The 20349-nt window shown below is 41.6% G+C and overlaps 2 protein-coding genes across 3 annotated transcripts in view; both read left to right on the top strand.

The window, feature by feature from the left end:
• The window catches only part of LOC144891851 (THAP domain-containing protein 1-like), a 656480-nt gene that overhangs the window by 267995 nt on the left and 368136 nt on the right, over positions 1 to 20349 (top strand). The gene's annotated exons all lie outside the window — the stretch shown is intronic.
• The window catches only part of AGPS (alkylglycerone phosphate synthase), a 298511-nt gene that overhangs the window by 146566 nt on the left and 131596 nt on the right, over positions 1 to 20349 (top strand). For both annotated transcript variants that reach the window (XM_068131918.2, XM_078787059.1), the window contains 5 exons: positions 1252 to 1379; positions 1727 to 1778; positions 1930 to 2006; positions 4921 to 5033; positions 17189 to 17258. In XM_068131918.2, the coding sequence (XP_067988019.1) occupies positions 1252 to 1379; positions 1727 to 1778; positions 1930 to 2006; positions 4921 to 5033; positions 17189 to 17258 (440 nt within the window). The remainder of the gene's footprint in view (positions 1 to 1251; positions 1380 to 1726; positions 1779 to 1929; positions 2007 to 4920; positions 5034 to 17188; positions 17259 to 20349) is intronic.

Here is a 20349-nt window from a genome sequence, read left to right as displayed (position 1 = left end):
GAGATTGAATTTTTTTTGAAGTAGAATGAGTTGAAGAGGAAATTGAAAAGAGCCTTTTAAATAGGAAGAAAAACAGCGTATTGTAATATACCACTGAATAAAACACTCCAGGGGAAAGTTGAAACATATTTAAACAGAACCGTGAGGAACAATCTTATATTCACAAAATACCAACGGGGAGAGGGCCTAGAGGGACAACCACGAGTCATGTGAACAGGGCAAAAGGTGGAAGGCAAGGAGATAATGGGGGCGGGCGAGACAGCGCACGTGGACAGAAGCACATGATGAGACAACAGCACACTTGGAGAAAGGGAAATAAATGTTTTTTTGTTTTCTTTGTTTGTTTTTGTTTTTTTGGGGGGGTGGTGAGGGGGGATTTAAAACGTTAGACAAAGAGTAGATGTTCGGGGAAGTTCGGGGGAGAAGGGAAAAATCTAAGAACAAAGCAAAAACAGCGAAGGAAGGAACTTAAGTGAACAAACTTCGACGGGGGAAGCCTCAGGCTACAAGGCCGCACACGCGGTGCAAACAGGAACAATTAATATATTACGAGTTACAGGAAATTCAAACCAAAATGAACTAGAAACAAACAATAACGCATAGACGATAAAATAACAGGTGGAAATTTGACAAACACACAAATCGAAAAATAACTTAACTTTGGATACCGGGAGAGAATAAAATCACCACCTCGATCGAAAACCGGAATTGGTTCAACCTGTTGAATTTTACATTCTCCTTTGCTTTTACATTATCCTTTGCCTTATGGTTTCCTCTGCTGTTACATTTCGTCTGCTTTTATATTTATCTCAAAATTCTTTGAAAAAAAAAAATCGGGGGTATTGTAATCCTGTCTATTTGTGTGTCTATCCGTCATGCTTTCTCCTAAACGGTTGTGCAGAAATTCACTAAACTTGATAGTTATGATCACCACATGGCAAGAAGCCGCAGGAGCAGTATTATTTTGGCCCCGCCCCAAAACGTCGAACACCAAAAAATGCAATTATGGGCACATTTTAAAACATTTTTTCATGAAATTTTGCACATACAGTCAACATTGGGGGGCACATGAAATATGTACATAGGTTTTGGATTTGACCCCCAGTTCATACCCCAAGGATTCTCTGCTTAATTTTATGTTTTTCTCTGCTTTTGCTTTTGAATTCTCCCTTTTACTTTTCCTTTCCTTGTTTCATGGTAAAAGTAAATGTTGACAAGCTTTTGCTACATTGCATTTTGTTCCTTTTTCAGGTACACTGGGTGTCATCACTGAGGTGACTCTCAAGATCAGACCTCTTCCAGAGTGCCAGAAATATGGCTCTGTGGTCTTTCCTAACTTTGCTCAGGGTGTAGCGTGCCTCCGTGAAATGGCTCGTCAGGTAAGGCTATTAAATTAGCCTGCAGCCCTTACATTGCCATGCGAGAAAAAAAATGCAATGTTGGAGAGGTTATGGAAGAGAGTTAGGGAGTAGATCGGAATAAGGGTAAGGAAAGGTACCAAAAGAGTTTGTCATTTTGTGTATGTAATACAATAGATGGTTCATTTTTCAGAATGCCTGCTTGCATGAGTGATGGTATAATTTCTTAACAATTCACATAATTAAGAGTCAAAGATTCTTTATCAACAAAAATTGTGATCGTTTTGTGTTTTGTAGTGAATTGCCTGTGAAAAGTGCCCATCTATCTAAACCATTCCTGCCCCCATCCCTGCCTAATTTATTCCCAGCGCTGTGCTCCTGCTTCAGTTAGACTCGTGGACAATGCTCAATTCCAGTTTGGTAAGTTCTCATCCTGAAGTGATCTCATCGAATGATGGAAATTCATAATTGTTCTTGTTGATGTTTAATAAATAGAAACAACATGAAATCCATCTTCTTTAGGAGAACCTTTTAAATAAACAAAATACTTTTTTATTTTCTGTGCATTTAGGCCATGCTCTGAAGCCTCAAGTTTCCTCCATCTTCACATCCTTCCTTGATGGCCTCAAGAAATTGTATATCACAAAGGTGGGCTGGGTGCATGTATTATGGCATTGGTTGTCTTCCCTTCAGTTAAAGTAACAATCAAAAATATGTGCTGGAGAACACCACTTGGCTGCTTTGGGGGTTGCAAGAGGACGAGGGGGTTGCAAGAGTTTGATAACTGCAGTTGCTAATCTAAGGAGGAAAGAGACCGTTAAAATTGAACATTGTGAATTAGCCTATATCAATGAACTGTAGCATTCACTCAACAGAACTGTGAAATACAGACCTAACCTTGAACGCAAAGAGAGATGTCATGTCTTCTTATGGAAGAAATGGGATAAATATGACGGTTTATTTTCAGACGTCTATGGCTTTTGCATCGTATTGTCATAAGCAAGCCATATAATGAAGGTCCACCTCATAAGAACATTGGGAAAGGTCATTTGGTAAAGTTATTGTTTTTCCTTTTACCTTTAAGTAATTGTGTTTGTGGCTAATGCCACTTCTTTGTAGGAAATTATGTTTTCATCGTGTTTTCAATGATTTACAAATCAGACGTAAAAGGAAAGCAAATCAAATGACCATATATCACCATGTACGGAGTTTCTTATTTGCAAATTGCTAGGTTTTGACGATGAACTTGTTTAAGTTTCCTATATTTTATATTTTGTCAAGGAAATAAATGATTGATAACAAAGCAAAATATAGTTGAAGTCAATAGATCAGGATTTTTATGAGTAGTTTTACATTTGAAACATTGTTCAGTGCTATTTACATTTTAAGAGCATCCTAAAACATGCGTATACAATAAATGTTAACACAGTATGACGTAATTAATAAAATTACTCGTAGATGGACTATTTAGGAACTCATTATGTATAAACTAACCCTTGGTATCTAGGGGATGCAGCATTTGACCATTCAATCATCACCTCCTCATCTCTTGTGCCCACGTTAATTTTGAACATTGGTTTATTACCTCCGCCAGGATGGAGGTTGTTTTTACCCCTGTCTGTCTGTTTATTACTTGCCGGAAAAGATTCATGGAAGAAAGCTCATGGAAGAGTTTGGTAGAACTAACAGTGGGACAAATATCAAGGGAATGAACGAACAGGAAACAGGAGAGAGAAAAGGGCTGAAACACTGAAACTAGCAAGTTAAGAGGGTTGTGTTAGGGTTAATGGGGGTAATAAAGATAATAATGGGTCATGATGGCGGTGACGCGAGATGGCGATGCACAGCTTGTTTGAAGGCCTGGAGGGAAGAGTGGGAAATAACGGCCTCTGGAAGGTGGTTCCACAAATGGGAGAAGTGAGGAATGATGGAGTTGAGGGCTACACAATGTCAACCTGCCTCATTTCGGGGCTGATGTTTTTTACTGCAAACTGTTTCTCGTTCTCCCTCTCTCGAGTTGAATGTCACATGCAAAAAAACAACTTTCATATAAAGACCTCAATTTTATTATTTTTAAAAATACATTCATGTCTATAAAATGCATTTATAAAGTTCTGAAAATGATGTTTGATTGTATGAGGGTGTGTTGAAAAGTAATGTCTCCTATTATTTTTCTCCAAAGCAGGTAAAGTCTTTGAATGAAACAAAGACAAATGCGAACATCAATCTCTTATCTTCCCCCATCCAAAACCTTGAGCTCTTCTACCCCCGTTAATTCACCCCAGATCCACTTTTTTTAACTACCGACGTCTTTCCTGGAAGTTCTAGCAGTGTCCATGTGTTTTATACCTGTCCCACACCCCCCCCCCCCCTTCCCATGCCTCCTCCCCCCAAGCCCTCTCCCTCCCACAGATCTCCCGATGTCCCTGTTCTTTGCTGTTGTACTTGTGTGCTTCCCTCTCTCCCCCCATCTTGTCTCCCGCTCCCTTTATTGTATGTTTTGTGTGTCCGTTTTGTTTTTCTTTTTTCTTTTTTTTTGTTATTGATGTTAGCTCTTACACGAGCCTCGATCTTGTATACAAAAAAAACCAAAAAAACTTTATTCTACCATGATGCGTATTTATTTCTTTACATAATCACCAATGCGATCCACACATTCCTGCCAACGTTGAAGTAGTTTTGTGATCCCGGCACAATAGAACTGTGCATCCTTCTGATAACCAGTGCTTCACAGTGGCCTTGACATCATCGTTGGAAGAAAAATGTTCTCCAGGAAGCTATTCCATAAGTTTTGGGAAGAGATGAAAATCTGACGAGCCAAAGCTGGTGATTTATCCTTTGTGGTTGTACTCCATTGGTCATCTTTTACTCTCAGGATCGCAATGGTGCTCCCAAGTCTCATCTCCAGTCATCTCATCTCCAGTCAGTCATACTAACTCTCCATTTTCATTCATCTTATTTCCAGTCAGTCATCCCAACTCTCATCTGGAGTGCTTCACGGGTCACAGCACCGACAACATCGTGATGTTCTCTGCCATCTTGATTAATGTAGTACTGAGACATGTTGTGTCAGAATCACGAAACTTCACGCTCAGTGGTGGGAAGACCCAATGTGTGGACTGCTCTTTGTTTCATTCGAATATCTTCATCTGGTGTGGATAAAAATAATAGGAGGCATTACCCTTCAGTGCCATCATACTTTTGCCATTGATTTGATATGCAGTTTGCTATTGTCACCACTTTTGATCAAGTTAAGCTGCAGCAAATATTTATTCCCTCAAAACAATCATATTCCCTCAAACATTTATTTATTTATTCAATTTATTGACATTTATTGACAATTTATTTATAATTTATTGACTTTATAAAATTGGCAATTTATTGATATCAAACATTTATTTATTTATTTATTCAATTTATTCACTCAAACAACATATGCAGTTTGTATTGACTTTCATGTCCTGCAGTTTTGCTTTTCACAGTGCTGTGATGTTTTGCTTGTTGGCATAACTTCAGAGGTAAAAATAAATAAAGTGAGAGTGAATATGACATCTGTGTGCAGTTCAAAGGCTTCGACCCGAACAACCTGTGTGTGGCCACGCTGCTGTTTGAAGGTGATCGAGAGATGGTTTTACACCAGGAGATGCAGGTTTATAAAGTTGCTGCCAAGTTTGGGTATGTCAGTTGACGTACAGCACACCATTTTGCTTTTCAATGAATGATTACGTAACAAAGTACACCAGCGAAGTAAATTGTTTTTTGGTAGTCTTTCATGTTAGTTTTCATTCAATTTTGAAACCACAAAACGATTATGTAACCTGGGGTTAACATGGTAGCTCAGAGGTAGTGTTCTTTTCATTGAGCTCTCTTGTGTGTTTGATTGTTTACCTGACCATAAACCATGTTAGTGGGGCAACTTAGCATAACAATTGTGCATTTTGTGAGGAAAGCACCAAATTTGGCACACTAGTAGACTATCATATTATGAAAAGATCTGGATATTGGGCCATCTCAGATTCAGAGATTTGATTTTTGCAAGATTTCGATTCGATTGGGATCGAAGAGAACACCTTCTTCGTCTTCTGTACAGTGAAGTTGCCAGCCCTGAATTCTCTGGCTACATCTGAGTGCTTCATTGGGAGTGCAACCATGTCCCTCAGGTGAACAGGGACCCACCTGGCATAGTGTGTGTGGTCTAAGACATGGAACCATGGGACCAGTTCCGTCAGGGCATCAAGGTACATCGTGAATGAAGCCTGCTGCAGAGAACGCACGTAGACCAGTACCAACATCTCTAGTTCCAGCACAGTTGCCCAGTACTGAAAGGTGGGAATGTCTTCTCCTCTCTGGTGACACCAGTCTTCGAACTCAGGCAGGTCTTCTGCATCATCAGCATATGTCATACAGTGGCGTTCATACGCATGGTGTTGCAGGATGTGCAGTGCCGCTGCAGTGATTTGATGAGCTCTTCTTGTGCGGGTGACGTGGGCAGCTCGCAGGAAGGAGTTGGCCGTCCCTGGCGTTGCAATCTCAGTTTGCAAATCTGCAAAATCTGCAAATCTTGCAAAAATCAAATCTCTGAATCTGAGATGGCCCAATATCCAGATCTTTTCATAATATGATAGTCTACTAGTGTGCCAAATTTGGTGCTTTCCTCACTAAATGCACAATTGTTATGCTATAGCTGCCGCTATAGCTGCCGCTATAGCTGCTATAGCAGCTTAGCTGCCGGACTATGGTATTTTGCAGGTAAGGCAGTGAGTGCATCAATCAGTGCATCATCCATTGTATTGGATGTTGTGTTTTGATCCCATCTACCAGCATTTACTCGAATGGTACTGTGTTCTTCGCAAAGTGTGTCCTGATACTGGCACCAAAAAGAAAATTATATCCCAGCAACATCATTCTAAAATACTGTTCGCAATTTGGTGTCTGCCTGTCATTTTGACCTCGATACATTTGGTCGTTACTTATCCAATCTCAACGAAACTTTACAGGAGCACAAAGGGTCACACGATGTATTACTGTAGTGTCCAAAATTAATATTGCTGCTCTGACAAGTACAGCAAGGAAGGCAATGGCAAACTACCTATTGTATTATTAGTCCGTGGGCTGAGTAGGGTTTACATGCACCCCCCCCCCCCCCCCACAACTTAACTTCCGGGTATGTCCATGTACCCCCCACCCTAGGGGTTAGGAAAAACCATGTTAACAGAAAAAAACTCATTCCCAAGGTACCTCCCACGCATATTTTGATGTTACCCCCCCCTGTGTCAGTGATTTCCGAAAATTAGGGGTAGGCGAAATTCAAATGGCCATAACTTTTTACCTCGTCATCCTATGGTTGCATATGACCCCTCAAAATGTTTGTCCTGGGACACTCTTTACAATGATATGTGTTATATGCAAATGAGATCACTAATGAGGTCACCAGAGGTCAAACTATGAGGGAATGAGTTTTTTTTCTGTTAACATGGTTTTCCTAACCCCTAGGGTGGGGGGTACATGGACATACCCGGGAAGTTAAGTTGTGGGGGGGGTGCATGTAAACCCTACTCAGCCCATGGACTATATGTCCATGAGACTGCTTTGGCAGCACTAACTTCCCAGAAAGGGGAGAGATTCCATCGATTAGACACCTGAGAATTGGGCCCTGTGAGGCATACTGATGTCCTTTCCATAGAATGATATTATCATTGTTGATATTTTATTGAAATCAAACTTTTCTCACAAGACTGCCATTTGCCTCCATAAGTTGTGCCATATTCTCCATCAGAAATCTCATGCATAAACGTAATCAAAGAAAATATTGAGCTAAATAAAAGAAAAATGATGTTCAATCTCTAACATAATAACGCAATGATCTCACATTGCATATGGTTACATTTTTGTTTGATGTTGGCAAAAATTGATTCGTGAAACGTCAAACAGGAACCAGGACAAAAAAGATATCCCATTGCAGAGTTCACAGAAAGTTTATAAAACAGGCTATCCCTTTCTCCTGATGCCATCTCGTAAATATCCTTTCGCCTCACGATCCCCTTTTTTGGATAGAATTAATGAAGATGGTGAGAAATTATGGTCTGTGATGCAGGCTTGATTAGATAAATAGCCTCTATTAGTCGTGTTTATGTGAGTACGTACTTTCATGAGTTCTAACTTGATTAACATTCCAAAAGTGCAGGAGACAATAATTTCCAATAAACATCAGCTGGATAACTACACTGAGAACCAATAACAACATACAGTGCCTTCAGAAAGTATTCACACCCCTTGACTTTTTTCACATTTTGTTGTGTTACAGCCTGAAATTGAAATGTATTAGATTAAGATATTTTTGTCTCTGGTCCACACATAATTCCTCATAATGTCAAAGTGGAATTTCTTTTTAAGAACTTTTTACAAAACAATTAAAAATGAAAAGCTGAAATGTCGTTAAAAAGGTATTCAACTCCTTTGCTATGACACTCCACATTGAGCTCAGGGGCATCCAATTTCCTTTGATCATCCTGGAGATGTGTCTACAACTTGATTGGAGTCCACCTGTAGCCAATTCGACTGATTGGACATGATTTCGAAAGAAACCCACCTTTCTATACAAGGTCCCACGGTTGACAGTGCATGACAGAGCGGAAACAATACCTTGAAGTCCAAGAATCTGTCCATAGAAATCTGAGATATAATTGTTTGGAGGCAAACATCTGGGGAAGGGTATAAAACAATTTCTAGAGTGTTGAAAGTTCCCAAGAACACAGTGAACTATATTAATAGGAAATGGAAAGCATATGAAACTAGAACGGCACTCAGTCGACTGCATACCTCCACCTGGTTGGCCATATCACTCAATGGTGAAAAATCACTTTAAAAATTATATAATTCTCATATCCGAATCCATATTCAGATCTTCACCAAAATTGAATCCATTCTTCCTTGTCCCACACACAACCTGTCCAACAAGTTTCGTCCAAATCCATCCATAACTTTTTGAGATATCCCGCAATGTATAGTTTTTGTCCCTATCTCCAAATGGTGAAGAATCACTTTTTAAAATTCTAGTAGCCAGATCCGGATCTTCACCAAAATCTAATCATTTCGTCGTTGTGACATACACTACATCTCTGCCAAAATTTCGTCCGAATCCGTCCACAACTTTTTGAGATATTTTGTTCACAAACAAACGGCCAAACAGACAGGGGTGAAAACATAACCTCCATCCACCTTTCGTGGTGGAGGTAACTGCCCAGACTCTTGCTAGAGCTGGCCATCCGACCAAACTGAGCAACCCGGACAAGAAGGACCTTGGTCTGGGTGGTGACCAAGAACCGAATGACCACTGAGAGAACTAGAGTTCCTTGACTGAGATGGGAGAACTTGCCAGAAGGACAACAGTCTCTTTCTGCACTTCACAAATCAAGGCTTTATGGAGAGTGGCCAGATTGAAGCTATTCCTGAGAAAAGGGCACATAAGCACATGCCTGGAGTTTGCAAAAAGGCATGTGAAAGACTCAGAGCATGAGGCAAAATATTATGTGGTCTGATGAGATGAAAATTGAACTTTTTGCCTGAATGCAAAGTGCTTCGTCTGACAGAATCCAAGAACCAACAGGTCGTGCAGCAATTGCTGGGGTGAGACTCGATCTGTGCCTTTCTTCCTCATCAAGTTATGGGGTGCAATATGTGTTAATTTTTGTGACTTGGTTTGGTCACAAATAAACGACCAGCAGTATGCTGTCCTGATGAGCCCATAATAAGGGAGAAATCTAGATCGACATCTCTGCCTTTGTTTATTTGTGACGATAGAAATTTAATTTCAGTCTGCAAAGACTGGAGTACCATATGGATGCCTCCTAGTTTGGAGGTGATGTATTAGTATAATTTATGCACATGACATCAGTGTCATGTCAAAATGTCAGTGCGCTTCTTTGGCTCAATTTAATATTCCTAACTGCAAAACTCCTAACTGGTGATGAGCAGGGCAGAGACAATGTTTAGCGTAGCAGGTGACACTTGTTGCTAACAGGTTGTGCAGCAATTGCTGGTGTGTGAGACCCGATCTGTGTTTCCTCGTCAAGTTAGGGGGTTCAATCTGGATATATATATATATATATATATCTACGGTTTTGAGATTTGCATTTATTGATCATTAAAGGCTAAAGGGTTGCCCCCCCATAGTTAGTCCGAGAGCAACACGTAGGCCACCTTGTAGTATTAGTTATGTCATAGTATGTGTAAGTATAGGCCATTTTCCCTATTGATACCTGCGTTGTGCAAAGACATGAGTTTAGGTCCCCTTCATTTTTGCGTCCACCCTCCAAGTTCCACCTCCATGGGCATAATTGATCCTGCGCCCCATTTGGCTGACCCACAAAGCATTTGTTACGCTTTGGCTGCCCGCAGCATTTGTTACGCTTTGGCTGCCCGCAGCATTTGCTGCCCTTTGCTCGCTCACTAGTCGAGCAACACGGGGTAGGCCTGAGAAGAAGGAGGAGCGCGGGGTCGGGGTGGGGCGGCGTCAAGGCGGAGCATCAGAGGCAATGACGGTAAGAGCCACCAGCCATCCAGGGCTCCAACGGCATGGCGTGACGGCGTGGTAAGGCACGTCTGGTAAGTGCTAGAAGGTACGCGGGGCGTACCTATATAAGTGATTGCACAAAGCCTTTGAAAGGACTCGATAGGACTGGTTGAGAGCGAAGGATTCGCAAAGGACTGATTTGCGCGAGAGGACTCGCGAGGGGAGAGTGCACGTGAGAGGACTTGTTGATCAAGAGGACTTTGGAGAACTTGATTCGCATCGCTCGCTTTGGAGGCATTGCACTATATCTCGTGTATAATGTACGCGCCGGAGGAAAGGCAGCCAGATGCGCCGGTGGCGAATAGCGCCTACCTCAGCCACGAGAGTAAACGCGGCAATAGCCGCCAGTGATCACCGCAAACCGCCGAAGTCCGCTCCCTACCAAATCGCCCCGTATTAACCCTTGTGCGCCAAACGATACACGGAGAGCTCCTGCCCCTCGACTTAGCATCTGCACGGGACGAGCCGGAGACCAGAGGAAGCTGCACGAGAGCCATCCTTGGACATGGACCATCATCCTGCAGCTGCAAGTACCGTGTGAGTGTGTCTGTGTGTGAGACGGGCCCATTTGTCCTGGGTAGTAAGGTAAGACTGTTTTTAAGGCTGCACTGTGTCCCCTTTTTCTGAACCATTGTAAATAGTGTAAATAAACCTGTTCTTCTTTTTCTTCTGAATTCGACCGCTTTTGTGATTTATCCATTGACTAAGCGTGGCACGAATAAGATCGCTAGAACCGGGGTCACCATATAAATGGCACGGATCGCGTGTATGCACCGCTCGGCGTCACAGCACGCGTGATTCGTGCGGGGCTTATTTCCTCGTTTCAGGGCAGCACGAGTAATTAGGTAATAGTGATTCTAGTCCTACGACCCTATTTCACGCTGTCCGGGAAGGACGTCATAGGTCCCGGGTCCCGTCGGCTAGTCAAAGACAAGGGGACTAATCCCCACTTAGTAAGGGGAGAAGGCTGGTGCTGAGATCCACAAAATATATATATATATATATATATATATATATATATATATTAGTGGGGTCACCCGTGGGAATCCCACGGGCATGGACGTGTGTGACATTTCGACATATTGAGTTAGATGCTGCACCTGCACATGCAGTTTCACAATAACACACACACACACACACACACACACACACACACACACACACACACACACACACACCTCGTTTTTTCATTTCTGTATCTCACAATTCGGTCTCTCTCTTTTTCACACACACACACACACACACACACCTCGTTTTTTCATTTCTGTATCTCACAATTCGGTCTCTCTCTTATTCACACACACACACACACACACACACACACACACACACACACACACACACACACACACGTCCCACATGTATATATCCCACATCCCACATGTATATACATGTTTAAAGTGTATGTATGTATATATATATATATATATATATATATATATATATATATATATATATATATATATATATATATATATATATATATATATATATATCAGCTGATCACCCCTCTCAAATCATTTCCAGATGTCAACAGTGACACATTTTCCTGTCATATTCTCCATGCTTTATTGGGTTAAATGAGTGCCGTTGCACACTGGTATAATATCCAGAATTGTCTTGGTAGGTCTTTTTTGTTTCATGCTGAAATGGCAGTTGGAGGAGTGCAAATTTCAGTTGCTCTGGTCGCTCTTCATTTCTGAAAAAGACTCGTGGTTTTACAAATCAAATGTGGCAGCAATTTGGATATGGATGCTGCCTGCACTGCCTCCCTCCAAAGCCTTCTGGGGTTTGAAACGTAGTGCAGAACCCCATATCTCAATTGCTTCCAGGCAAGGAAAGGTTGCAGAGCGAATCTATTGAGTAACATGAGAACATCGGCACGCTCATTCATCCACCCCCCCAGCTCTGCCCTTATACTCCATGCTGTGCTCATACTCTCAAACCTCCAACATGAGGTTATTTTCCATCACTCCAATGATTCCAGAAAGTCAAATGATCGATGCTGTAACTCAAGCCATGATCTTCTTCATCTTAAATGGTCACCTTTTTTCCTGCTGATACTTCTTATTTATTTATTTGTACATTTTATTTTTGTTCTACAGTTCAGTGCTCAACACTACTGTGCTTCTCTCAGATTGTTGTAATGTTGCAAACTCAGGCCAAAGGAGTTGCAACTGCATTTATTTGAAGTAATTGAGCATTGAAGCAATAATTGAGCATTGAAGTAATTGAGCAATACAAGTTGAGCACTGCGTCTACTAGTTCACAATGCCTCAGTGACTGATAATCTTATGCCACTGCAAAAGTTCATCTTTCTCTGCATTTGTATCATGCATTTCCTTTCCTGTATACAAGCTGCGAACTTTTCCTCTTGGAGAACATAGTTCCTGAGAATGATTCCCATTGTTATGGAATCTTTATGTCACAATATTTTTGTTACCTAGGTGCAGGATATAAACTATTTTACCACTAGAAGTATTATAAACACAAACATCCTTATGGGTACGGTAGGAGGGTGTTTTTGAACTGTCAAATATATGCTGTCAAACTTGATTAATTCATCATTTGATCATCAATGCCTGGTGTTGGCTTAGCGGCTAGGGTGCCAGCTTAGGATACCTAGGATCCTGGGTTCGAATCCCGGTCGATCACTGAATTAACGCCAGGGGGGTTGACTCAGCCTGTCATCCTTCTGAGGTCGGCTAATTGAGTACCAGTTCACTGGTAATTCCCTGTTTGTCGTAAAAGGCGACAAACAGGGTTGGCGGCAGGAAGGGCATCCGGCCGTAAAACATTGCTTCAAAAAGGGGACCAAAAAACAACAACAACCACGGTGCCCGAAAAAGGCCAACCCCCACTTGCGGGGAAAAAAGGCCTCTAAAGGTTTGTTGTTTTTTTTTTGTTTTTTTTACTTGATTAATTCATCATTTGATAATTCTGTTCAAAAATATATAATAAAACCTTAAAAGCTTTTGTTTTCAGGTTTTAAATTGGACTCTGCAATAAATGAAATCACCATTAGTCTGAAGATTTTGAGTTAGATTTGAGTGAGATTTTTCACGTGGTTGGGCACGAGATGAAACTCAGGCTCTGATTTCTCGGACACGGGGTATATTTATTTAAGTGTAGAGTAACATCAAAGGTATCGAGATATTTACAGAGAAATGTGTTTCTGCACTAGATTTTAACGTTCATTATTTATGTATCGAAGACACCAAGCCAGTGTCCTAATGTAGACAAATGATAGCCCTGTCTTAGACAATGTGCCGATTGATGATTGTTATGGAAGCATTTGGGAATTTGACTTGATTATTTCAGAACCTACAAAAATGCCTTTAAGTCATATATTATGAAGAGTATTTCATTCAACATTGCTTGAGACCATTTTCCAACAGTCTTATCATGTCGTTAGAACATGCATGAAACCTGCAAATTAAGTCATTTGAGTTTGTCTTGACCATCGATCATACTGTTACTATTGCATGTGGCATGGAAGTTTTGACCATTTTAGGATGGTTTTAACCACTGCTTTTAACATGCACAATTTGGTGCATTAAAACTAGGAATCTATTGGCCAGGTCAGATGTCATCCCCACGCTTTTTGAGAAAAAAAACCGGGGAGATATTGTAATCAGCTCTGTCCGTCTGCCTCCGCCCATCATGCTATCTCTTCCTAAACGGTTTGGCAGAAATTCACCACACTTGGTAGTTATGATCACCACATGGCAATAATGTGCAAGAGCAGTATCATTTTGGCACTGCCCCCTGGGGTGTGATCAAATGGTCAAATATCAAAAATGCAAATGCGGACATATTTTAAAACATTGTAAAACTAGATGGTATTCATAGAATTCTTACTCTGCATAATCAAATTGGTGCGAGCCAACTTTTCTGGTTTTTAAGGGTTTTTTTTCTTTGATTCAATATGGCTGCAAGATCACGTGAGCGATTACATCATAAATTTATATTCTCTAATATGATTGTTGCGCAGATCATGTGCAACAATTGAAATCAATAAATTTCAAACTGATCAGATTAAGTAAGCATTGTCGCTGTCAAACTATTGACGTCATAATTAAGGCACCAATGACGTCATTGTTAATAACACTTGTTCTCCATGGAGAGTTCTTTACAATGAGCCACGTTTCAATTTTTTCCATGCAGCGGTTTTGGAGAGGTAGAGTTGCAATGTTTTTCGATTTTTCCAAGATGGCGCCTGTACCACGTGACCTTCTATGACGTCATAATTATCATTAAAATATTCCATCGGAGGAGGCACTCCTATGGTGAAAATTTAATGTCCATCAGACCAATAGTTGCAGAGAAAAAAAAAATTCATACTGATCGGATGAAGCGTTATACTTGTCGAATTATGACATCATAATGAAGGCACCGATGACATCTTCGTTAACATATCTTATTCCCCATGGGGAGTACTTACCAATGAGCCATGATTCTATTTTTTTCCAGAGAGTGGTTTCAGAAATATAGAGGGTGCGAAGTTTTTCCAAAATGCCGCCTGTACCACATGACTTATGACATCATAATTATCATTCACATATTCTACAGGAGCAGGCGCTCCCATGGTGAAACTGTCGTGTCAATCAAACCTGGAATTGCAGAGAAAATTTTTTGATACTGATCTGATCAAGCGTTGTACTTGTCGAATTATGACGTCATAATGAAGGCACTGATGGCATCATCATGAACACAACTTATTCCCCATGGGGAGTACTTCACAATGAGCCTTGTTCAATTTTTTCCATTGAGCTGTTTCGGAGATATGGAGGTGTAACATTTTTCCAAGATGGCGTTTGTACCACGTGACCTATGACGGCATAATTATGAATAAAAAATTATACAGGGGGAGGCGCTCCTATGGTTAAAAAAAAGTCGTGTCAATCGCTTGCCAAGAAAATGAATTTTTAAAATGCAGACACACACACCACACGTACGCATGTACACAACTGAATGCCTAACGCTGATTTTTGCTTCGCAAGTGCAGGGTAATGAAACTTTGTATGTGTAATCAACATTGGGGCATGCATGAAATTTGTAACAATTTTTTTTGACTCCTCTTAGTTTATGCCCCCAGCGGGTGGGGACTTAGAGACAGGGGCCAAACGGATTTTTTTATTCAAAATTTGATATTGGGTGGTTCCTGGTATAACATTTAGCTGTATTTTTAAATTTGCTCTAGTTTGTCTTGGAATTGGAATATTTCCAATTTCTTATTGGAATAATTGGAATTGCCATCTCGACTTCAACACCGCATATAATGTTGTCACAAGTAAGAGTCACTGTGCTGTGGGTGTCATAGAGCCACGGGAATTCAAAGAATGTCAGCATCACACTACGAGTATTTTGATTCATGAAGATAACCGAGCAGTGGAGAGGAGGCAATCTTTACCTTGATCCGTTTAATTGCTGTGATCATTAATGTTGTGATAAACAAACAGACTCACGGAATATTATATGCCAGTTTCAAGAAGGTCCAAATCCAACAAATGTGTAACCATCCAAAGAGGGTTTGAATTGTTGGAGGATAAAGGGGAGAGGTTAAGATGAGTGGTGAAAAACACTTTTTGCATGATTGACCCCGACAATTCCTATTTACACAAATACAAAACCACTTACCATTTCGATAGACTGCAGTTTTTACAACATAGGTCTTCTTCCAAATCAAAGTTGGTATATATTTAACTTGTCTACCTCCTGCAGTCCAGACACATCTCCAACATTGGAAATGCTTTGAGGATCACTTAAGCCTCCTGCCAAATGTGAGTGTGACGAGCTTTTGAGCTGAATGGCATGGAGGGAGTAATGGCAGAAAGTAAGATCTCAAGGAGATTTAAAGGAAAGGTTCTGATGTCTTGTGTAACGCCGGCTTACCTTTGCAGTCTGGAGACGGTGGCACTGGCAGAGAGACAACAACAGAGGCTGCAGATTTGCGAGAACAAGTTGGTCAGGAGGATTGCGGCAGTGAAGAGGGTGGATAGAAAGAGAAAGGATGAACTGAGGGACGAGATTGGTGTGCTGATGAGCTTGACAGGGAGATTGGTGAAATGCCGGCTGAGATGGGCTGGACATTTGGTGTGGATGGGAGAAGAGAATGCCAAAGAGAGCGTATAGCTTGAGGGAACAAGGTAGAAGGAAAAGAGGTAGACCGTGGTTGAGATGAGAGGATTGTGTGAAGGGGGATATCAGAAAGGTGGGGTGGTTGGAGGGTGGAGGTAGTTGGCTGAGGACAGAGGGGAGTGGTGGAGTATCGTGGTCAAGGCAGGGCAGAAGCTTGGTGCCATTGGACCTCACCCCTTATAAAGGGAAGAGGAGAAGAAGAAGAAGCATTAATTTCCTGGTTACTTTTTGGCCATGCATTCAGCTGAACAAGGTGCCTGTGGAGGTGCCACTTTTAACTGTGGCTGGTGGTGTGATGTGTTTGTTTGAGTAAAATGAGCTTCTGACTTTAGAACAAAAAATTCTTGCTTAAGTTCTCTGTTTGTTTGTACATGCTTGTCACACCAAATACAGGAAGACCACGTTTTGAAATAAAATCTGGTGTCCCATTAACCTGTAACATTTTGCACAAGGATAGACAAGGAACTATGATGCAAGAGGAGGCCATTTGGCCTATTAGGTCTGCCATACATTAGTACCAAACTAATCCAATATGTCAGTGAACCTTTTTATTATTTGTTTATATTTATTTACTTTTTTCTCTCTCTTCTCCCTATTTTTTTTACCTCTAATGCATGGACCTTTGCTTTCCTTCCCATTTCATTTTGTCGTCTCTGTATTACCGAGTTTGCTGCTTTGTCATATTGCCAATGAATAATAATTCTCTTGAAGTTTATTTCTATCCCATCGCATGTATTAAGGGAAATAATTTTGAATCTAATTGTGAATGTCTCTGTTGTAATTATCATAGTGACACAGTATATCCCTTGAAACAGCAGAAATGAAACTCGATTTTTTTTCAAACATTCAAAGGAAGGGTTTGTGCATGAAAACTGACTGGTTGTAAAAGGGGTGTCATTTTTGCAGTGATGAATGATTATAATACTTTGTTTATGCCTTGCTCGTAGTTGCGTGATTTTCTTTGGCAGCAAATGTGACCAGGAAGAAGTGCATTTATAACTGCAGGAGACGGCCGTTTGAAATCTTGTTGGGGGCCCGGAGTGGGAAGCAAGGGGTGAGGGTGGCGGGTGTGATTATGCAGTGCTTTCTGACCTTTGGAATTTTTTTTTCTGTGCAGGGGCCTGGCAGCTGGAGAGGACAATGGGCAGAGGGGCTACATGCTCACTTTTGTCATCGCTTATCTACGGGTAGGTTTTGTACACGATTTGACATACTGATAGTGAACGTTCGCAGGATATGACAAGGGGGCTGTGGGTGGTTGAAAGAATGAACAAGCACGTGTTTGAGAATGAACCAAAAGAGGTTTGAAAAACGTGTTGGAGTCAAGAGAAATGAGAATAAGTAGGATTCAGAGGTGGGTTTGGATTTGTGCAATAGGAGTTTTGAGGAATCTTGAGTCAGAGATATGTGCAGAAAGAAGAGAAGTGTGGATGTTTGGGAAAGTAAAAGCCTTCTCGGCTTGCACTTAGTCTGATGACAGCAGAACTTGATCGACAAGGTGGCCAGTTCAGCACTTGAATCTGATCACCCTGCCCCCTTTTCGATATAACTTTCGTTCTTTTTTGCAACACAAACATGCAAAATACAAATGCTCATGGGAGTGGAGTTGCATGTTTTGCATGTACTTCAAGTGTTAACATGAATTATGAAAATTGGGATTGATGGTTTCCACAGCCTGGTACATTTAAACTGGTTGTTGTTATGTGATACTCGTTTGTGGCCTTAAGGGCCATATAGATGGCAAGTGACCATAGCAATTTACTCTGTCTTTGTGTGAATGCCTGTCAATCCATCTGCTTCTGACAGTCTCTCTGTTAGTCCATTTGCTTCTGCGCATCTGGCTCTTTCTCTGACTGCTGGACATTGGGGTGTCTATCTGACTGCTGGCATGGAGCTGCCTATCTGACGTGTCTATCTGACTGCTGGCATGGAGCTGCCTATCTGACTGCTGGGCATTGCCCTGCCTGTCTACTTCTAGGCATTGGTCTATCTGTCTGCTTGCCTGTGTCTGGGCATTGACCTAATCTGTCTACTTGTGGATGTGTATGTATGTATGTGTATATATATATATATATATATATATATATATATATATATATATATATATATACACACAGACTTGGCATTTAATATGGAATATTTTTTTTTCTTGACTTGGGTTTACTTTCTGAACTCGGTATATCAATCTGGTGAGTTTATTTTATGCTTCGGTGATTTCTTTGTTAAAAGAACCATGTCACTGATTGTCTGTTGCAGCAAGAAGTCAATAACAGGATTATATCACAGGTGGCGTGACAAAATGTACGGGCAGGTACATTTGACGATTGGCTTCACAATCGGGTATATAAGGGTTGTTGCGTTCTGTATTAGTGGAAAACAACTGCTGCACGTCTACAAAAGTTATTGCCGCTTCCCCTGGAGATGGTCCGTCAACTCGACAATGCTGTTTGTCATTTAGTGGTGGCTTTACGAAATTCCGGCATGAAACAGCGTGCTATTGCTCGGCAGTATGGCATTACTCAAGGTCAGGTGTCAAAGATCCTGAAACGAAATGCTCAGTGGGGTGTCCCTCCTCCAATACCGAGGTCAGGACGTCCCCGCAGAACCACAAGGAGGGATGATCGCCAGCTGCACCGGTTAGTCCCCGCAATGGCCGTACCAAGTCAGCTAATCGGCTTCGGGCTGAGTGACAGCAACTGACAAATGTGCCTGTATCCAGAAGGCTAGTCAACCAACGACTAGTTCAAGCAGGCTATCGTGCCAGGCGTCCCCTGAGAAAGCCACGCCTGACCAGACAACAAAGCCAGCGCCGATTGCAGTGGGCCAGAGAGCACCGGCAATGGCAGCCAGGACACTGGAATCACTTGACCTTCAGTGACGAGTCTAGATTTCTGGTCTATCGTCAAGATGTCCGCGTCAGAGTGCGCAGACAAGTGCATGAAGCCCACAACGAAGATTGTGTAGTGCCAAGAGTCCAAGATGGAGGTGGTGGGGTGACCGTTTGGGCTGCTTTTCATGCAGGGTGCAAAACTGACCTGGTTGTTCTGAATGGAAACCTGAACCAGTTCAAGTGCAGGGTCATTCTGGAAGAAACATTGCTTCCATTTGCTCGTGCAGCCTTTCGAGGAAACGTTGTCTTCCAAGATGACAATGCACGGCCTCATCGTGCTCGCATGATCCAGCACTTTCTTGCTGACTGTGGTGTAGAGCATATGGAGTGGCCTGCCATGTCCCCGGATATGAATCCGATAGAGAACTTGTGGGCAGAATTAACGCGTCAAATCGACAACTTGGACCAGCAGCCGACCTCTGTGCGTGAATTGCAGCAGGCTATTGTCACTGCATGGCAAGCGATTCCTGTCGAAACCTTGGCAAATCTCGTGAACAGCATGCCTCAACGTGTACGTGCTCTCCTGAATGCTCATGGGGGTTACATGAATTATTGAACTCTAATTTTACTGTCCGTAATCCCAGTCATAATTTAGCTTTTGTTTTTGTTAAAAAAAAATTTGGCTAATGTGAAAAATACAGAGATACTTCTGGAAAACGTACAGAAGTTTAACACAGTACTGTCCGTGAATTGAGTTCGATATCAGTTTACATCACTTTCAAGGATCAATTTATTTGCTTAGAAATGTCAAATGTTGTTTTTGTTTCTTTTAAAGGTCACATTAACAAAATCTAGAATAATTTCAACCTAATTCCAATGAACTTTTGGTTCAAAGTCATCTTGAAAAGTAAGTTCACCCCCACAAAAAAAATATTCCATATTAAATGCCAAGTCTGTATATATATATTGTTGCGGATCCCGGGTTCGTCGATGTACTCAAGGGGGTTTATGCCCCGCTCCCCCTCAAACTCCGGTTCCACTGAGGCCGCCGACCACGAGCAACTAGACTCGTAGTTCACGGATTGCTAAGCAATTCCGATCGCCAATCTCCCAGTCACGCGTCGAAGAGTTTACTGGTCAATATTCCCAAATACCTTCAAGACACATGACCGGAGAAACCGGGAATCGAACCCTCGCTTTCGCACATCTTATTCAATTGCGTGCCGAGCGGATTTGCACGGTGTGGAAAGCGGCGTTGCCTTACGTGATTTACGGACCTGATTCAAACAGCCAAATTCGTTCCGGATGATGCTAGGCCAATGGAGAAAAGACGTACCCGAACAGGTTGGAATGTAACAACGAAATGTACAGCCTTTTATTTTGAAGGCACAGAGAATAGACAAAAGATACAGCTTATCAAGTCTTACCTACTATAAACCCCACTGGCG

Source organism: Myxine glutinosa, chromosome 1 (genome assembly GCF_964187855.1).
Source record: "Myxine glutinosa chromosome 1, kmMyxGlut1.1, whole genome shotgun sequence".
Taxonomy (NCBI): Eukaryota; Metazoa; Chordata; class Myxini; order Myxiniformes; family Myxinidae; genus Myxine; species Myxine glutinosa.
The sequence above is the reverse complement of the archived record's forward strand: the minus strand, read 5'-3'. Positions and strand labels throughout refer to the sequence as shown.